The following is a 20,579-nucleotide window of genomic DNA, read 5'->3' as shown; positions in this document are numbered from 1 at the left end:
TTTTTATCTGACTTTTTATCTGACTCCTGTTTTATGGTATCTGTTAATGTGTTTTTAATATGTTTTTATCTGTTTGTTAAATTATGTTTTTAATCTGTTTTTAACATGTTGTAAGCCGCCCTGGGTCCCTTTAGGGAGAAGGGCGGGGTATAAATAAAGTTTGTTGTTGTTGTTGGTTGTTGTTAGGGAGAGTTGGCTAATATGGTAAGTCCAGAATAGTTCAGGAAATAATGTTTTAGAAGGATTTTTAGCTATGGGAGTGAAATGCAGACACGTTGCCATGACACATAAACTTAATGAAGGATACAGCTGTTGGAGAACCTCATGATGGAATAAATTTTAGGATTTTTTTTATATTTAGAAAGTATTTCCTCATATGCTCTGGTAGCTGATTCACACAGCTACAAACACAAAAGGCCATCTCTGGAAACATATTGTCAAAGTCGAAATAAGCTTGAGGAAGAGAATATGGGCAGGTGCCAGAGGAGTGGAAATGTGTAGATTCTCTTGTGTGAAATCACCCTTGAGAGTGATGGTGTTTTTTTCACCAGCAAAGAAAGAAGTTGCTCTTGGATTCAGAACATTTTTCTCTCATTTCTGCCCAGAGCGACCCTTACATTTTCTTTAATCATTAAAGATAGATTTTCATTAAAGATAGATTGTTTGATAGATTTTCAGTAGGCACATAACAGTAGGGAAGAGGGAAGTACCTTCACGGGGCCTTTTCTTTTTGTTTGAAATAGACTGCCTTTAAATAATCTATAGTGCTGTAATATTCAATGCTTCCATTTCCTTTGCAAAGGCACTGGTAAGATAGACTACAGCTAAAACTTACTCATAGCCCAGTCCTATCCTTCCCTACTGCCCAGGGCTGCAGTGGTGCCAAAATGGTGACCACTGTATCGTGTGGGGCCAAGGAAGCAGCACCAGGTCTCCTCAAGGGAAGCCTCTCTATGTGTGACACTCAGAGGTCCCAATGGGTCTCCTTGAACCTTCACCACTATTGAGTGGGTGCAGAACCAAAGATACCATGTTGGGTTTCCCAGCCCAGGAGGGGGGTTACGAAACGGTGGCAAAGCTAGGTCTTTAGCCTTCCAGGTTAGGACTGTTACTGCATTTCAAGCCCCATTTCTGCTTCTAATTTTCTTTCCAAGCAATTCAAGAGTGCTGTGGCTGGGCAGTTTTCCCTCTGCTCAGATATTCCAGTTCAGCTTCTTTCACCCAGAGCCTACAGTTTTGGTTACCCACTGTGCCCTCAGTGGAGGCTGTCCACCCTTCCAAACCTTCATTATCGTGCATTTCTTAGCATCCAATCCCATCCAAAATTGAAGAAGTGAAAGTACTTCTGTATTTGGTGCAGCTACAATTCATTACAGAAGTGAAACCTCATAATCTGTTACATGTCATTGCTAGGAATCTTAGAGAGCCTTGGTTTACAGCCTGTTCAGCCAAATTTGTGCAAAAAAAAAAAGAGTGTAAGAGAAAGGAACTTAACAACCCAATCCTGCTTCTGCACCCCCCCCCCCACACCTCATGTCATTCTGGAGAGTCCCCCAATCCTGCGGAGTGGTGCTTTCTGTAGCACAAAGGGCTGCAGTTAGAAGGGGTGGAAAAAGTCGCATTCCATGGGCAGAGTTTTGCTCAGGCTTCTCTGGTCCAACCTATTGTCTTTTTTAACAAAGCAGATACAGTTTTGAATTCAAACTATTAAATGATATTTTGAGCTGATTTCCATTAATCTCAACAGGGACAAACAACAATTCCTTTGGAACTCATGGGATGCTTCTTGTTAATGCATTTTGAGTTTTGTACTGCTTCTTAAAAAGCCATTTATATGTCAAAGCAATGGCAGAGCAGCTATTCTTTGGGGGTTATATTTTCACTTTGATTACTTTCATTTACCAAAATGGAACTGAGAGATGTACTTGAAGCTATTTAATTTAGATTTAGTACCTAATTATAATTTGTTTTAATCAAACCCGAGCAGATGGTAGTGCAGCACTGATAATGCTTAAGTGGTAACACTTAGACTAAACTATGTAACGGAAAGAACCGGTGGGAAAAGGAAGCAAATGGAAGAATGAAGCCAGGGGCTCGTAGCTGAGACTTGTACCATGTCTACTTCTACTGCTTCTGCTTGCTTTTTGGCTAGGAGTCTAGGGAAACGGCTTAGGGCCCAATCTTACCCAACTTTCCAGTACTGGTGCAACCACAGTGTAGCACCGAGATAACAGAACAAACATTCCCTTACCTTGAGCAGGCCTCCATGACTGCCTCCCACCACAGGAAGGAGTGCACAGCCCATTGGCATGGCTGCACTGGCACTGGAAAATTTTATTTTTTGATTTGATTTGCTACATTTATATCCCGCCTTTCTCCCGGAAGGGACCAAGACTGCTTACAACAGTACTTAAAAAGAATGCAAAAAAAGGAAACAATTAAAAACATGATTAAAAACAAGATTGGATAGAATTGGGCCCTTAGAGGGCAGAGAAGCACTGTTGTCTTATGTAGATAAGTCTCTCCTGTCAATAATAAGATTGTTCGGCTGCTATTATTGCTGTTATTAATATTTACATTCTGCATTGTTTATTTACCACTTTATAACTTTGAGTCATATTTTGGTCATAGGTGTCACATTATTAAGTGTTACGGATAACTTATCCAAGTACTCAGGAACATCTGTACTGTTCTGATCTCGAACCTTTCACAGACAATTTTAGTAAAGTGCTTATTTGTATTGTGATGAACAAGACAGCCAACGCATTAAAAGAAAAGCATCTGAATACAGACACAGTTTGCTCTTAGGTTCTTATTCAGTGTTGTTCTTTGTTTACAGTTTGAAATGTTAACGGGGTCCCTGCCCTTCCAGGGGAAAGACAGAAAAGAAACAATGGCACTCATTCTCAAGTGAGTTGTACAATCGAACTGCCTGCTTAAGATATGCTTTCTTGAACTCAGAATAAACTATTTGGACTAAGTCTATTTACCTGTAGAAAACTTTTGGGAAAATGCACAGAAAGATAAAGAATTTCCTTGTTCATATTTAGGCATCAATGTAAATAAATACCCAGAAACTTGAGATCAGCAGTGTAGGACCAGTCATCGGCAGAGGAACAGGGGGGAGAGGAGGTTGAGAAGGACAGAATTGACCTGCTTGAGCCTTTAACAGGTGGAGGTGGGCATGCGAGGGAGGAGGAGATGCAACATTCTGTAGCAGGGTATGTCTGTGTTAGTCTTTACATCTATATAAATCACCATGGATTTTTCCTACCCATCTCCCCACTTTGTTCTTGAAATTTACTACTTATGTTTGCTTGAACTTAAGAAAAAATTCCAAATTACTTTTTATCCAGCGGTGCAAAACCCCTTGGAGACATTTTCAGTATCTGGATGTTCATGTGGGTCCCCATGAGACATATCTCAGTTGCAACACAGGCAGAGCAAAGGATGCTAGTTCATATGCAGTTGCTCCTCTTCCTCCTCTTAGCCCAAGAATCACTCAGGGCCCAATCCTATTCAGATTTCCAGTACTGGTGCAGCTGTGCCAACAGAGCATGCGCTGTATCCTGTGGGGGGGGGGCAGTTACAGAGACCTCCTCAATGTAAGGGGTCATTTGTTTCCCTATCTCGGGGCTGTTTTGGCGCTGGAAAGTTGGTTAGGACTGGGCCCTCAATTGCTTTATTAGAATCCCAAGAGCAGTGTTTCTCAAACGTTTTAGCACTAGGACCCACTTTTAAAATGACAATCTGTTGGGACCCATGGCTGGAAGTAACATTATCAAGCAGGAAAACTTTTAACACTCTCATATGACAAAATCAAATTAATTAAGAAAGGGCGCAATCCAGAGGCGCCCATGGGCTGGCGCTAACAAGCCTCCACACCGGCTTCTTCCGCAAGTCTTGCGTTGGCTCAGCTGGGCTGAACACAAGCCTCTGGGGTAGGCAGGAGGAAGGTGTTCCTGGGTAGGGGGAGGGCGGGCAGTGGGTGACTCCAGCGTCAGGCGGAGCCACATGATGATGTGAGAGCGCTCAGGGTCCAATCCAGAGCCCTGCATACTGGCTTACTGTCAGTGTGCACTGTTGCAAACATGCTGTAAGGCACATCGGTGTTCATTAACATGGGCCCAGCGCCAGAGCTAGCCCAGCGTGAGCCTGTGCTGGTCAGCTCTGGCACTGGGCCTACGGTCCACTGTCCAGCAGCTTGTCCATACCACCAGGTGGCAGAGAGGTGAGTGAGGGAGGAGTTCCAGGGCGGGCAGAGGGTAGGGAGGAGGCATGGCAGGCGCGGGAGTAGGGCGAGACTGGTGGAGCTCAGTTGCTAGGCCCGACATGGGACTCCTTGATTCTGCAACGGCTCAAGAGCTGCCACAGAATCTAGTAGCCCCATTACAGGGCTACTTCCCTCATGCAAGAAGCCGTCACAGGCTGCCCAGCACACATTAGATGCTGCAGTAGCCATTTTGGCACCATGGCACACTGGGCAGCTCAGAATTTGGGTGCCCGTCATCACCATAGTAACCAGAACAATTTTCATCACCTTACTGCCTCTTCATTACTGGGGTACAGGCGCTGCTCTCCCCTTTTGCCTGCACTTCTATGTTATGGTCTGATGTTGTCTTTCAATGCCACTCCTATCATCAGCCCCACACAACCTATAATTGGTCATACTTATGAAAGCATAGAAACTGGTGGATCATTGTTGCCTGCTTAATCCAGGCATCAACTTTCCCTGGTGATTACAGTAAGTTGCAGGCTTCTCTGTGTGATTATGTCAGATCCCTGGTATCTATTGGTTGGGCTCAACTGTCTGTTTCATAAAGTGGTTCTATGCTGTTGTCATGGGAAGCTGACATTGGGGAGGTTGGTGTCTGGAAACAGCAGTGCAATACTATACATTTTGACTCAGAAGTCAGTCCCACTATATTTAGTGCAGCTTACTCCCAAGTGTTTATAGGATTACAGCCTGGCAGCCCAATCCTAACTAAATCCCCATGCAGTGATGCAGTGGCACCAGTGTGAGTTCCACTGTATCCCGCAGGGGATTTATGACTGCTAGAGGTCTCCTTGGACTTTTGTCTCCTTGCCCTGGGGTAAGCCCTAAGAGCCACTGTGGGTCAGCTTGGACCTTGATCACTGGTACAATACTGTGGTGACACAAAAAGGCAGATCAGGTCTGGGAAGAGGGTCAGAATTTGGCATGTGCTGCTCCCGAACCCGCCCCCTCCCAGACCTGCTCCGCCCTCCTCCTTGCCCCATCACTGCCCCATTCCGCCCGCCCCCTCCCCTGTTGCCTCCTCACCCTTCCCTCCACCTGCCCCTGCCCCTCCCTGTTCCACCCCCTGCATGGCCTTTTCTGCTCTAGTTAGTATTTGGCCAGCTGCCAGCCTGCAGCCCAGTAGTGAGCATTAGTGGAGGCTGCTTTAAACCTGCTGTAAATCAGCCTCCATGCCTCCTATGTGTGGTACACCAACACTCAGACAGCATAAGATTGAGCCATAAGAGTGCAATACAGTATGTTAGACTTTTGGGGGGAACTCTTGATTTACATGTCTCCTCAGACAGCAACTTGCTTGGGAAGCATTGGGTCAATTCCCCTTCTGTAAAATGGGAACAATTGTTACTTACACCACAAAGGTATTGTGAGGAAGAATACTATAAACATTGTTAAGGCTTTGCATACTTAAAGAACTAAACAGATGTTTAACAGCTTTGGTCTAAATCTACTATGGCATGAAATTCCTTTGGGAACTGTAGGATTTTTTGCATATCTTCATTCATTTTCAGTGCAAACTATGTTTGTACATTTTTAGAAATTTCAAAACTCTTTGTAACTGTTCTCTTATTTCAGAGCCAAGCTGGGAATGCCACAGTTTTTGAGCATAGAAGCTCAGAGTTTGCTGCGAGCTCTTTTCAAAAGGAATCCATCCAACAGATTAGGTATGGGAATTAATTTTATTTCTATTCTGTGTAATGCAGTGACACATTTCAGTCAGATCAGTAGTTTGTTTTCCTTGGCACTTCATTTACATTTATTGTCATGTATATAATGCAGCTAAACAATGTACTGGGAAGAGAGCTGGTAAGATAGCTGCAAGGTAAGAGAGCTGCAATCAATGATATGTTCGGCTTTTTGAAAGGATTAGACATGTTCACAAAGAATAGGTCTGTTAATTGCTGTTAGCCATAGTAGCTAAATAGAATCTCCATATACAGAAGGCACAATACTGGCTACCAGATGCTGGGGAGAAATGACGGGGATGACCCTTACCTTCAAGCTTTGCCTGTGAGCTTCCAGGCAAATGCATCTAAGACCATTCTAAGAAGAAGAATTCTGACTTGGGTGAATCTTGGTCTGCTTCAGCAGAGCTTGTTTTGTTTTGTTCTTACATTTCCAGGTTTCATTTGTATAAGTTAAGCTTCTAATAATTCAGAGTGACTTGGATTTTGAATGTGCCAAATTTCAGCTTTCTGGGCATCCATTTGTGGATGTGCTTTGAGTCTTTTGTTTTGAGGATGAGATGTACAAATGATCCTTTCTTGTTAAGAGTTGTTGGTCATCATAGTGCCTTGGACTATTAAATCTCAGTTTCCTTGCTAGCGTGGGAGTACAGAAACTCCCCTATTTAAGAACAAGTTAGATTTCAGGGGTCTGTTTGTAAGGTGTTTTTTCTTTAGTCCAACATCACTATTATCAGGAGCAAATATGTTGTGAATTTTTTTTTTAAAGAGTACACTTACAGTACAGCACTCTAAACTGTAGCCTTGAAAAGGGGTCTAACAGGGCTTACATAAGAACATAAGAACAGCCCCACTGGATCAGGCCGTAGGCCCATCTAGTCCAGCTCCCTGTATCTCACAGTCGCCCACCAAATGCCCCAGGGAGCACACCAAATAACAAGAGACCTCATCCTGGTGCCCTCCCCTACATCTGGCATTCTGACTTAACCCATTTCTAAAATCAGGAGGATGCGCATACACATCATGGCTTGTACCCCATAATGGATTTTTCCTCCAGAAACTTGTCCAATCCCCTTTTAAAGGCGTCTAGGCTAGACGCCAGCACCACATCCTGTGGCAAGGAGTTCCACAGACCGACCACACGTTGAGTAAAGAAATATTTTCTTTTGTCTGTCCTAACCCGCCCAACACTCAATTTTAGTGGATGTCCCCTGGTTCTGGTATTATGTGAGAGTGTAAAGAGCATCTCCCTATCCACTCTGTCCCTTCCCTGCATAATTTTGTATGTCTCAATCATGTCCCCCCTCAAGCGTCTCTTTTCTAGGCTGAAGAGGCCCAAATGCCGTAGCCTTTCCTCATAAGGAAGGTGCCCCAGCCCCGTAATCATCTTAGTCGCTCTCTTTTGCACCTTTTCCATTTCCACTATGTCTTTTTTGAGATGCAGCGACCAGAACTGGACACAATACTCCAGGTGTGGCCTTACCATAGATTTGTACAACGGCATTATAATACTAGCCGTTTTGTTCTCAATACCCTTCCTAATGATCCCAAGCATAGAATTGGCCTTCTTCACTGCCGCCGCACATTGGGTCGACACTTTCATCGACCTGTCCACCACCACCCCAAGATCTCTCTCCTGATCTGTCACAGACAGCTCAGAACCCATCAGCCTATATCTAAAGTTTTGATTTTTTGCCCCAATGTGCATGACTTTACACTTACTGACATTGAAGCGCATCTGCCATTTTGCTGCCCATTCTGCCAGTCTGGAGAGATCCTTCTGGAGCTCCTCACAATCACGTCTGGTCTTCACCACTCGGAAAAGTTTGGTGTCGTCTGCAAACTTAGCCACCTCACTGCTCAACCCTGTCTCCAGGTCATTTATGAAGAGGTTGAAAAGCACTGGTCCCAGGACAGATCCTTGGGGCACACCGCTTTTCACCTCTCTCCATTGTGAAAATTGCCCATTGACACCCACTCTCTGCTTCCTGGCCTCCAACCAGTTCTCAATCCACGAGAGGACCTGTCCTCTAATTCCCTGATTGTGGAGTTTTTTCAGTAGCCTTTGGTGAGGGACTGTGTCAAACGCCTTCTGAAAGTCCAGATATATAATGTCCACGGGTTCTCCCGCATCCACATGCCTGTTGACCTTTTCAAAGAATTCTATAAGGTTCGTGAGGCAAGACTTACCCTTACAGAAGCCATGCTGACTCTCCCTCAGCAAGGCCTGTTCGTCTTGCTGAGCCTGGCTGGAATAAGAATGGAAATGTTTGTATCCACATCTGATTTTTCATAATTGGGGTATCTTAGATTACACCTATATCAAATTTCAGACTGAAGTTCATGGAAGAGAAGTAGCCTAGCCATTTCAATACTCCCATGACTGAATGGATCAGCCAGTCAATGAGACCCAAACTGTGTACCTTCAGTGACTTCAAATGAGCCTCACCCCCTTCCCACCTACCCACATATACATCTTCAATCTGATCATAGTACAGCAGTATTATGTAAAGTGTATTCATTCATACAGTCATGGAATACTCCCTAAACATTTTTCTCTATCCACCTAGGAGATTTTAACCTTTCCGTTTCTGGGAAAACCCTGCTAACTGCTAATCCTGCTTTCTGTTATCCTGCTAACTGAGCAAAGAGGCACTTTTTCAAGTGGTGCTCCTCTTAGCAGGGGGAGAGTAAGTGTCTCTTTTCACCCTGGCACAGCGTCTTTAATAGTGGCTATGTTTGCTGGTGTTTCTTCTGCATCTTTTTATATTTTTAATCTTTTATATTTTTAAAGTATTGAGCCAATTTGGGACAGGGAGCCATTTAACACTGAAACCAAAATGAGCCTTAGAACTGTACTGCATATCTGTTTAGCTTAACATTAGCTTAACATCTTCTAATATCCGTCCGATATCCTCTTCTTGTGTTTCTTTATGTTTCTGCAAGAAATATTGTTTCAGAACCTTTGACAGAAAATACAAATACTGTAGGACCATGGTTCCCAAACTGTATGTCGTGAGGCAATCCCAGGGGAGCCACAGGCCAGCAGCCAGCTAGCAGCGAGGACACTGCAAAGACCTTTGAGAACCTCTGGTTCTCTTGCTAAACTGGAAGTGCCTCTCAGAAGGCTCCAGCCACATGCCACCTCCCTGTGCTTGAGAAGGTTGGCCAGAACCTTCTCAAAGTCCTTTGCAGCATCCCACTGGTCTCCAAACCCAGAAGTGACTGGTGATTATGTAATTGCCATTCACTTCCAGGAGGCACTGCAAGCACTCAGAGGCACTGTGGGATGCCAAAGTTTGGGAACCGCTTCTAGGGGGAGAAAGAAAAGTAACTAATGGCTTTTCTAAGATTGGTCATAGGAATAAAGAATAACTAATTTGCCTTTTTGGAATAAAGGCGCAATCCAAAGTGCCCGCTTGCAATGAGTGTCGCAAAAGTGCGGTAAAGCACTTTAGTGCCACTCTCGATAGCCCAGTGCACAGACATGCGCCAGCTTCCCTGCACCAACGCAGGCCCTGGGACAGGGTGAATTTGCACTGGCTGAGCTCGGCTGGTGCAGGAGTCTGGGGGGGGGGCATGGGGAGGTGGGGGGGAGGGAGGTGTTTTGGGGTGGAGGGATGGCAGGCAGCGGGCAGTTCCATGGGTGGGCGGGGAGTGGGAAGCAGGGCCAGAGTTTGACAGTTATGCCGGAATCTAGCTCCATTCCTAGGCAGCCTGGGCCAACCCTAGGCTGCTCAGATTTGCACCACCGATTTAGGTGGCATGGATCAGAGTAGCCCCACTGGGGCTGCTGCAGTGTTACCCGGGTTAAGGGGAATTTTTTTCCCCTTGCTTCGGACTGGCCTGCAGTCAACCCCAAACTTGTGCTGGATACAACGCAGGCCTGCCAGCCTGCTTGATCCAGCTCATGTTAGGACTGCACTGTAAGGGGTTAACTGATAGCAGCCATCCCAGGAGATTTGGGCATGTGCTGTAATTAATTTACTTTAGAGAGCCAAGCACAGAATAGACACAAAGTGTAAGTAGATATGAAAATTTGCTGCTGTGTCTAAGCTCCATTACCAACGTTCTGATTTGGAGTGGAAACAAATATTCAAAGCTAAATTGAGTAAATAACTTGATCTGGTCTGAGCCAAAAAAAAAAGAAAAAGAAAAAGAAAAGGAAGTCAGACAGGAAAGGTGCTTTTTCCACTGGCTCGCGTCCTTAGCTGCTCAACCTCTTGAAGTGACATGATGAAGCCTCCTGTACAGCAGCATTTGATCCCACACCCACCAGTTCCTGCATTAGCACTCTGACAGACACTTGTTAACAGGATTCTTGGCAGTCTATTTCATAGCCATCTGGCTGAGCTATAGATCTTGCATTTCCTAATGATATGCATCTGAGGAGGAGGAAGAAGCGCTTGGATTTTTGTTTCCCTTTACTGCTGCATAATCTTTAGGGTTTTGCTAGAAATTCCAATGCAAGAGAGAAAAAAATAGTGAGCGTTTATTTTAAAGATAATTTTGATTTTGCTGTAAATTTGATAAACTGTCTATATCTCATCAGCTACAAGCCATGAAGGCAAGCACACGTTACGTAGATGCAAGACGGAAAAAAGTTTTTGAATTGAAAAGCAATTGAATCCAATTGAATTCAATTCTTTTGAATTGACTGGTGTTTATCTAGTTGCTTATGACTAGTCATACCAGTGGGAGTAGACTGGGTCCAACAGAGATGGTCCCACTAATCTATTTTTAACACTGTTGTATTAACCATAAGTTTTGGCGCTCCTATTTTTTTAAGGCCCTCTTCTTGTTTAACATCTTTCCTTAGGATCCTATTTGAATGCTTCAAATAAAGGTATAGTGTAGAGAAGATTCCGTTGCAATGTAAGATCAATGTGAGCAAGAGTCTTCTGGACTCTGTTAGCCTGCTCATAGAAAAAACCTTAAAAAAACACCTTAAATCTTTCATTGGACTGCATCTCTCTCATGTGTTTACTCAGAGAAAGCTGTAAGTGTTACATGGAAAAAGCGTTTAGGACCATTTCAGATCCACTTGGAATGACAAGGACTGTTCTGGGGCTTTGCTATAGTCATTGTTAGAGGAAGCTCTTTGCCAGTTTGATATGCTCTATCCTTATGGACACATTTCTTACCGTTATTACTAAACTGGGGGGGGGGCGGGGCGGCAGAGAGCTTCCAGTTGCTCATATTTAGTGGCTAATAGAGGGAGTTAAACTGTGGAAGAATTGCTATACTCATGTGGTATGACTGCGCAAGTGCAGCTCTGCCTTTTCCCTTCTCAGACTTTTATGTATTCACTAATTGGTGAATAATGCATGGGAACAACTAGCTGTTGTCCAGCTGTATCTGTGCGACAGGATCCTGACTCCACAGTGGTCGAGAGGGCACAGCCAGTCAATGCACATTGACTCCACTGCAATGCTACCCACTTCTCACTTCCTTCCAACTATTATGAGAATCTAGAATGCTGAATTTCTGAAAATCATGTTGGTTTTGGAAGAGTGGATGTTGTACTAGAAAAAAAACCTGAATATTTATCAGTAGGAAACGTGTTTAAAATCAACTGCAAGAATGGAAACAAAAACACAGACATGGTGCACCAGAGGCCAGTTCTATGACCTGTAAAATCAGCATATTCAGGACAAGATCATAGTCAGGTAAACTGGTGAGATTCATTTTATTCTAGAAATACTGCATTTCTTCCCTTTTGAGATTTCAGTGCTATAATAGCCCCTTGCTAGTAAATATTCAAGATTCAATGCAACTCCAGTGGCCTTTGGATCCAGTGCAAGAGATATGTGAACCATCCTCAGGATGGAATTGGGTCCCAGTATGGTGCAAGGGGACAAGTTGTTCTCTTGCGCCAGGACGTGTTCTCTGGAGTTTGATTTCATAAGTTTCTGCCTCAGTACACTGGCAATGGGCCAGTGGCATATATGACAGGACTATTTTTTTCAGCACCTTTCCTTAGAAGAACTAAAATTTAACCAGTAACCTTTCAGGAATTATCCCAATTAATTTTCAAAGCTTAGTACTAAGTTAGCAAAAAAGCACTAACAGAAAACTAGAGTGGTCCTTGACAGAGTTAGTTTCAAATACCACAGGCATAACAGAAGCAAGGGACAGAAAAGGAACACTTTACTTTTTGGAAAGCTTGGATATCTTGTCTGCTTCCACAACTTAAAATAAATGTTCTGTGCTATTCATGTCTACGGCAGCCCTTCAGGTCAGGCATTGTGGTTTTTTGTTTTTTGTTTCTTCTTTGAATCAAACACAGCCTGATTTGTGCTCCTTGTTCTAAGAATGTGATGGCTGCTTCTTTTTCTTTTTGCAACCCAAGGCTCATAGATTCAATGTCACCAATCCATCTTCTTACCATTTTTTGTTTTAAATGTGTTGTGACCTTACAGCTTAATCTGAGCCAATGTTCACCAGAGTTTAGTTGGCACCTCCTTGCTGGAAATGAGAAATTACTCTTCCCTTATGAGAACAGGTTTCTTTCTCTGGTTTGCGGTGACAGGCAAAATAGTGGGTTGTGCATGCAGCATACACTCCAGATGACCAATTTGTTATGAACGTAGTTAAATCCATGGAGGAAAGCAGCAACCAATCATGATTAAAGTCATTGTGAGAACCAACCCCTCTCTGCATCTGGTTAAAAGGTTTGAGTGTGCATGGAATTCTGAGAGTATCTAAATATTTATAAGAACACAGCACTGGGAGAACATGCTCATAGGAAGCTGTCACCTATGGAATCTTCACTGACTGGCATCACTTCTTCACGGTTTCAGATAGCTGCTTTTCCTTCTTTCAGCCCTATCTCGAGATATCAGAGACTGAACCTGGGATTTTCTGCACACACAGCAGTGCTCTCCCACCGAGCTGAGGTCCCTCCCCCAAAATGTTTAGCTGTTCAGTCTGTGGTGTTTCTTGATACTGTTCAGCCTATTCTTCATTTAAAGAAAATTCAAAACAGCAGATGCATCTCAGGAGCCTACTACCATGGCTGCAGGAATCTGACAGCCACACACACAAGATGTGAGCAGTATTTGTGCCTAGTACTCATTCATGGTGAATGATGAACAGATTGTGGGAGGCCGACATCAGAATCACTGCACTGGCAAACACAGCTTACATATTCTTGCCGTGGAGGCAGATGTCACATTTTACAAAGTCATTAGTTGTCAAAGCCTTTAACCAAACAGTAAGCAGCTATTTAACAGCAAGTAAAAATACTACAGTACAAATGAAAAAGATGTTATTCTGGGGGGCTGGATGTCTGGTGCCAGGGGCTGGGTGTCTTTAAAGTCCCTTTAAAGAAGCAGAAATTCCTGAGAAAAAAACACACAGTAGCTCACAGGAGTGGCCCACAATGGCCTTGCAGGATCAGGTCTTCCACCTCCAGGTATTCCATTCTGAAGTGGTATAGCAGAAGGTGCTATGAATATCTGGAGCTTCTTAATTATTACTGAGTAACTATTTCTTTTTAAGGTACTGAATCAAATGTGCTGCTAAACATACTGAAAATGACAAAACAGGAAACATACATGAAAAACAAAGCAAATGGAACAGAAGAAGCATTTGTTTACTTACACACCCATTCCATCCTAGAACTTTTAGGCTGCAGTCTTATCCACACTTTCCTGAGAGTAAGCCCCAATGACTCTAATAGGACTTACTCCTGAGTAGTCTAGGATTGGGCTCTTAGAGCTTTAGAAGGAAAATTCTTAGGCTTTCAGGAAACAAACAGCAAACCCAGCACACAGACACAAGTCATACCATAGCACTTCGTCAAGCTGAACATCAGTTCGTACATTTTTAAGAGTTTGGTGAAAAGATGGTTAGGAGCTGTTTAAAGCAGGAGTCACTAAACCCTGGCTTGGGGGCCAGATGTAGCCCACGACAAGCTTCTATCCGGTCCGCAGTAAGCCGCTGGCCCCCTCAACCGAATGTGACCAGAGCTATGCTTCCGTTGCGTCTGGAGCACGTTCTGAGGGTTGGAGAGGCCATGCACCTCCCCTCGGAATATCTTCTAACGGTCTAAAAACATCACTTCCTGGTTTTCTTGAAAAACCAGAAGTGACATTTTTGGGCTGTCTGAAGGCCTTAGGCTTTCTTAGGCTTTCTAATGTACAGTAGAATCTCTTTAAGTTGACCACCCAAGGGACTGGAGAAATTGGTCAACATAGGGAGGTGGTGAACATACGGGGGGGGGGGAAGCATTTAAATATTATCATGTTTAGCTCCCAGGACAACAAACACAATGCCAAGTTAAAATTTAGATTGGATTTTTAAAAAGTTTTATTGCAAATATCAATGAGAATTGATCCTCTTGAGATGCCTACTATTTATATCTATATCTATATCAAGAGACAGAGAATAAACAGCCCACAGTCAGTGTTTAAAAAAAATCCTGAAAATTCATAAGCTTAAAAAAAAGTGTAAGTTTAAAAAAAGTACTTGGTTTCATAGCAGACAGGCAGACCAATACTATCCCTTGCCAGCCCATAGCATGTAGCATGTTACATAGCCCCAACAGCTAAAAAAAAAAACCAACACTTTTTTACTTAGGCTACCTGGCCTCCACTGGGTCTCCTCATATTCACTAAATGCCAGAAGGTGTTTGATACGGTCCCTCACTAAAAGCTGTTGAGAAAACTCCACAGTCAGGGAATAAGAGGACAGGTCCTCTCTTGGACTGGGAACATGAGGACCAGGAAACAGAGAGTGCGTGTCAATGGGCAATTGACAAAAAAAGTGAAGAGAGGTGGAAAGTGGAGTGCCTCAAGTATCTGTCCTGGGACTGGCGCTTTTCAACATCTTCATAAATGACCTGGAAACAGGGATAAACAGGGAGGTGGACAAGTTTGTGGATGACACTAAACTTTTCTGAGTGGTGAAGACTAGAAGGATTGTGAAGTGCTCCAGAAGGATCTCTCCAAATCGGGAGAATAGGCAGCAAAATAACAGTTGTGTTTCAATAGAAGTGTAAAGTAATGCACTGGTGATGGGAACCAAAGTGAAAGGACAGTGGCTTCACTATGCACAAGCAACCTCATGTCCCTCACAACTTGGTACGTGTCCAGGTACAAACAGCAGCCGGCGCAGGTCTGTTGGCTATGTGCAGTGTGCCCACCTATAAAAACCCTTTCACACACGCACTAGCCCGCGTAGGGAAGGGATTGTCACGTGGCTTCTTGTTTTTCCAAGATGGGACAAACCAGACAAAACACAGGCCCACAGTATCGCGTTCAGTGGGCAACTTACGGAGCGTAAATTAATACTCTGTACAATGGTCGAAGTGGTCAAGATACAACTTACGGCGGTGGTCAGTATAGAGAGGTTGGTCTCCCATAGTGTATATGCAGCGTCTGTCCATACTGTGAAAATTAGGTCAACTTAAGGAGGTGGTCAGTATAGAGAGGCAGTCAACTTTGGAGGTTCTACTGTATTTATTTAAATTTTATATTTAAAATTTATTTTTCTGGTCCTCAGCATCATGCCAGATATTTGATGTGGCCCTCTGGCCTAAAAGTTTAGCGACCCCTGGTTTACAGCATTATCTTGTCTGAATTTGGAATTAAATTAAACTTGCACTTGGACAGTTTAACAGCTTGAATATTTACAGGATGTTGGGTATTGGATTCTTCTTCGCATTCTAATGTGTGTTAGTTTGTAGCCAGACTTTCAACTTAAAAATACCTAAGACAACTGTCAGCCTTTAAAATACTATACAATGCGTCACAACAATGTGTATTGCTGACAGTAAAAAGTCTATCACAAATCAGTGTATTAAGAAAAGTAAATAGAAGCAAATAAATGTAAACAAGGAGGAGAGCTACATCCCAATCCTATCTGCTGACCTCTGCGTGCAGAACTCACATTCCACCAGCAGAAGAAGCTGGTCATATGGGAGAAGCTGGTCTTTATATGAAAAAGTTGGTCCTTCAAATTTCCAGGAACCAGACTATTTAGGGCTTTAAAGATCAGAACAAGCAGTTTTAATTGGGCCTGGAAACCACTGGGAACCAAAGCAGTACTGTGCAATATGCTCCAAACTGCCAATTCCAGTTTGCAGCTTGGCGGTTGCATTCTCTACCTGTTGTAGTTGCAGAACACTTTTCAAAGGCAGACTGAGATGGAGGACATTGCAGTAATGTAGACTGTTTGTGACAGTGATCCATTAGCGCAGTGTTTCTCAAACTGTGGGTCGGGACCCACTAGGTGGGTCGCGAGCCAATTTCAGGTGGGTCCCCATTCATTTCAATATTTTATTTTTTAATATATTAGACTTGATGCTACCATGGTATTTGACTGCATTTGGGGAAATGTTATAAACCTGTACTTTTAAAAAGCTATTATGTATGTTCTTTAACAATGATAGTAAATGGGACTTACCCCTGGGTATATGTGGGTAGGACAGCAGCCTAGAATTGTTAAAAAATTTCCTGCTTGATGATGTTACTTCTGGTCATGACATCACTTCTGGTGGGCCCTGACAGATTCTCATTCTATAAAGTGGGTCCTGGTGCTAAGTGTGTGAGAACCACTGCATTAGCATACTGGTGGTGCAGAAGCTGTGCTTCTGTCATAAGCTTCGGGGCCACTATCACAAACAGCTTGAAACTCCATGTGCACGTCAACAGTTCCCTGATGCCCCCCCCCCAAAAGCAAGTAAGGGGGTTGCAAGAGTGGTTTGGGGAAAGATTGGGGTGTGGATTGAGCCAAACTGGGGGCAGTTCAGAGGTGAAAGGGGAAGGATCTCAGTGGCAGCAGTGCATGCCATGTTCCTATCCCTCTTTTCCCAGTCCAACACACCCCAAAGGCTCTTTTGGCTTACCACAGCTAAATAGGTGGTGTAGATTTGAAGAGGCCCATTGGAAGCCAGCTGACCTACAGGGAGATAAGTAAAAAAGATTTTTATTTACTTCATCTGGGCTGGTCAGTATGTCATCCCCCCCCCCCCACTCATGACAGTGCGCAGCATATGTACCATCAGCAACACTGAATGCTCCGGGCTGGCAGGGGATAGGATTTGGCCATAGGACTGCAATTCTGTACAGCAAGGGTGTCCAAAGTTTTTGGCAAGAGGGCCACATCGTCTCTCTGACACTGTGTTGGGGGCCGGGGGGAAAAATTAATTTACATTTAAAATTTGAATAAATTTACAAAAGTTTACATAATTGAATATATTAAAGGTGAACTTATATGAATGAATGAAGGTCTTGCAAAAGCTCAAGGCCTATAAAAGGCCTTGCACAAAGCAAGGCTGGCCTTTTCTTTGCTGCTGCTACTGCATCACAGATATGAAACAACAAGCAGTGGAAGGAGCCCTCATCCCACAGCTCATGCAAGTGGTCAGACAGTCACCCTCATGCTGAGAGCAGTTGCGTCCGGCCAGTGTGGGCTCCAACAAATCTCTGGAGGGCCAGAGGCTCATTGGAGACTGGGGCTCCCTGAGGCTGCATTGAGAGGCCTTGAGGGCTGCAAGTGGCCCCAGGGCCGGGGTTTGGGCACCCCTGCTGTACAGACTTATATGGAAGTAGTAAATTCCATTAAACTCAGTGGGGCTTACTTCAGAGTAGATGTGCATAGACTTGCACTGTAAGTTCTCAGTGGCTTCCCACTAGGATAAAAATGGCAAAACTGACCTTATAGGATGCAGCCAAGTTGGTGGCCAAAACTCCCCCTTAAATATGGCCTTAGATTCCTGATGACCTTCATTATAGAAAGACCCAGAGCCATTTGGACAGAAAGATCTAATCTTACTGTTTTTAAAGTACTTTAAGGCCTATGACAGTTGGAGGGGTGATGGAGCCTCTCAGATGAGGAGGACGGGGAGGAAGCACATTGATACACGAGGTTGTGGTGCTACTATTGCTGCAGACATTATGTTGACATGCATCTAATGCCAGCATAGCTTTTTTCACATGCCTTATCTCTCATTGCTTTGGCAGGTGCTGGTCTTGATGGAGTTGAAGAAATTAAGCGACATCCTTTCTTTGCTACTATAGATTGGAATGTAGGTAACTCACTAGAGTTGTTCATTTTACAACTTGGGGGAAAGGTAGGGTATACATTCATTAAATAGCTAAATAATACTTTGTAATTGGCTACATTTGCAGCCCAGTCCAACATTTTTCTACCCTGTTCTTGGAGAGGGGCAAAGCAGTACATTTCTTCAGGTGCCTGGACACTGGTGTAAAGCCCCCTCTGTCCCTCAGCTTCCAAGCCATTCACAGAGAGCAAAGTGAAAGAGTTGCTTCCACTTTGCTTTCACAGCTGCAACTGGTTTGGAAGTCGAGGGAGATGGGCTGCTTTACACGGGCGTCCTAGCGCCTGAAGAAACTTACTGCTTTGCCCCCCCTCCAGGAGCGCCGCTGGTTCCAACATTGCTTCCACAACACACAAAAGGCGCGTGCCTAATCTGATGTCCTAAGCAGTTTGGCAACAATGTCAGAGTTCATCTCCGTATTCAAGGTTTTTTTTTTCCCATCTTGGAAATTATCTTGTTCTCTAGATACCGTATAAGGTATATTCTTTTTCCCACTGTAACGTTTTTGCAGATGGATTAAGAGGTTTTTCCCATGCTCAGAGAATAAGAACAATTCGGTGTCTGCACAAACAGTAGGAAAAGGGCTGGTGCTGAGCACTAACAAAAGAGGAGCCCTTTGGCCTTACTGGCAGGCATTGTTTAATGGCAGTAGAAGTTGAAGCAGTATTTGTCAACAACAGACAAATGTCTAATGGCACCAACACAGGCATGGAGTGACTTCATTGTGGAAGTTACTGTTCATTCATCAGCCATGCCTCCACAGTGATCCAGCACTGTCCTTCAGAACTCCAGCCTCCACAGTGCTACCCCAGCCACCCCTTGCTTCCAGTGCTGTCGAGTGAGGCCCACTTGAGGGTGTGGGGCCCTTCTCCTCCTCTGCTGCTATTTAATTTTCATCAGTTTTATAAACAGCACTGTTCATTATGGTTGTGATTACTGTTCCTAACTTTTTGCAACATACCTGTCTCCCTTTCGTGCATATTAACACCAGCTGGCAGTTAAACAGCATTTGAAATCTTTTTAAATTGCGGCATGCTTTGGTTGGGCTACTCTAAGTGTATGTGTGCATGCATGTAGAGAACTCCCCTAGGAGTTACAAGACACAAAATACTTTAAGCATATAAATAAAGGCAGTTGAAAGGTACAGCAGGTGAGAGTTGTACATCAGGGCTTTGAAACAAATGAACAATAAGAAAGGGCAATGGTTACCTTATCAAAAATAATAGCTCATTCTTCCTTCTCTGTCATAGAGTCTGTGGGCAGGGTGATGCGAGCTAAGCAGTGTGGCAACAGAAATTTTTGACTACATATAGACAGTTTATCAGGCTAACGCAGGGGTGTCCAAAGTTTTTGGCAGGAGGGCCACATCGTCTCTCTGACACTGTGGGGGCCAGGGGAAAAAAAGAATTAATTTACATTTAAAATTTGAATAAATTTACATAAGTTTACATAAATGAATATATTAAAGATGAACTTATATGAATGAATGCAGGTCTTGCAGTAGCTCAAGGCCTATAAAAGGCCTTGTTCAAAGCAAGGCTGGCCTTTCCTTTGCTGCCGCTGCTGCATCACAGACATGAAACAACAAGTAGTGGAGGGAGCCCTCCTTCCGCAGCTCACGTGAAAGGTCGAACAGTTGGCCGTCATGCTGAGAGCAGTTGTGTCGGGCCAGAGTGGGCTCAACAAATCTCAGGAGGGCCAGAGGCTCATTGGAGACTGGGGGCTCCCTGAGGGCCACATTAAGAGGCCTCGAGGGCTGCAAGGTTTGGGCACCCCTGGGCTAACGCATGGCTTTTCTAACTGGGGCATCGCAGTACCCCAGCCTGTGAGCCCTGACCACTTTCCCCTTAAGGGGCAGGGACAGGGAGGAGGCAGCAACACGATCCCCAGGATCACCTCGCTAAGGGGGCTGCCTGCAGCAGCCTCCCAGGGGTGCAGGGAGCCCTACGTGAGTGTCTGCAGTGGAGTGCAGTGATCGCACTCCACTTCTGGTTCTGCCTCATTATATTTCCACCACCAAACCTGATCAGTGACACAGGGAGGACGGCAAGCACCACATTACCTAAATTGAAGCTCTCTGCCCTTAGCATTACATTTCACTGTGTTGAGGATTTGTGACGCTCACCTGGACACTTGATCAGCTGTGCTAAAACAATAAAGGATGAAAAGTAAATGGCATCCCTCATATACTTTTTCTCTTCCTTTTGAAAATAAAGTTGTGGCTGATTGACATCTTCTGCAATGTCACCAAAATATATAAATATGTTCTGTCATTTTAATTGGGAAGAACATATCCTTTGAACACTCCAGTGAGATAGGAGAATATTAATTTTACCTGCCTAATCCTAAATATATATGAAAGCAATATTTTTTGAAACCAGAGAAGCATGTTGCCGCATAATGAGCACATCGTCCCAAAGGAAGATTTCCTGGATTTCACGCAACATGATTAAGATCAGGGTCCAGATGTTAATATTTCAGCCTAGTTACCTTGGTAGTACAGTCATCTTGTTTATCCCAACCATAATTTGACAGTGTTTTTTTTTACTAC

At 44.0% G+C, this 20,579-nt stretch overlaps 1 protein-coding gene across 1 annotated transcript in view; it reads left to right on the top strand.

The window, feature by feature from the left end:
* RPS6KA2 (ribosomal protein S6 kinase A2) overlaps window positions 1-20,579 on the top strand; it is a 125,366-nt gene that overhangs the window by 77,945 nt on the left and 26,842 nt on the right. The window contains exons 9-11 of the mRNA XM_066616399.1: window positions 2,840-2,910; window positions 5,852-5,940; window positions 17,931-17,995. Of these exons, the coding sequence (XP_066472496.1) occupies window positions 2,840-2,910; window positions 5,852-5,940; window positions 17,931-17,995 (225 nt within the window). The remainder of the gene's footprint in view (window positions 1-2,839; window positions 2,911-5,851; window positions 5,941-17,930; window positions 17,996-20,579) is intronic.

The sequence above is a fragment of the Tiliqua scincoides genome, chromosome 1 (genome assembly GCF_035046505.1).
Source record: "Tiliqua scincoides isolate rTilSci1 chromosome 1, rTilSci1.hap2, whole genome shotgun sequence".
NCBI lineage: Eukaryota > Metazoa > Chordata > Lepidosauria > Squamata > Scincidae > Tiliqua > Tiliqua scincoides.
Note: the sequence above shows the minus strand (reverse complement) of the source record. Positions and strands in the feature narration are given on the sequence as shown.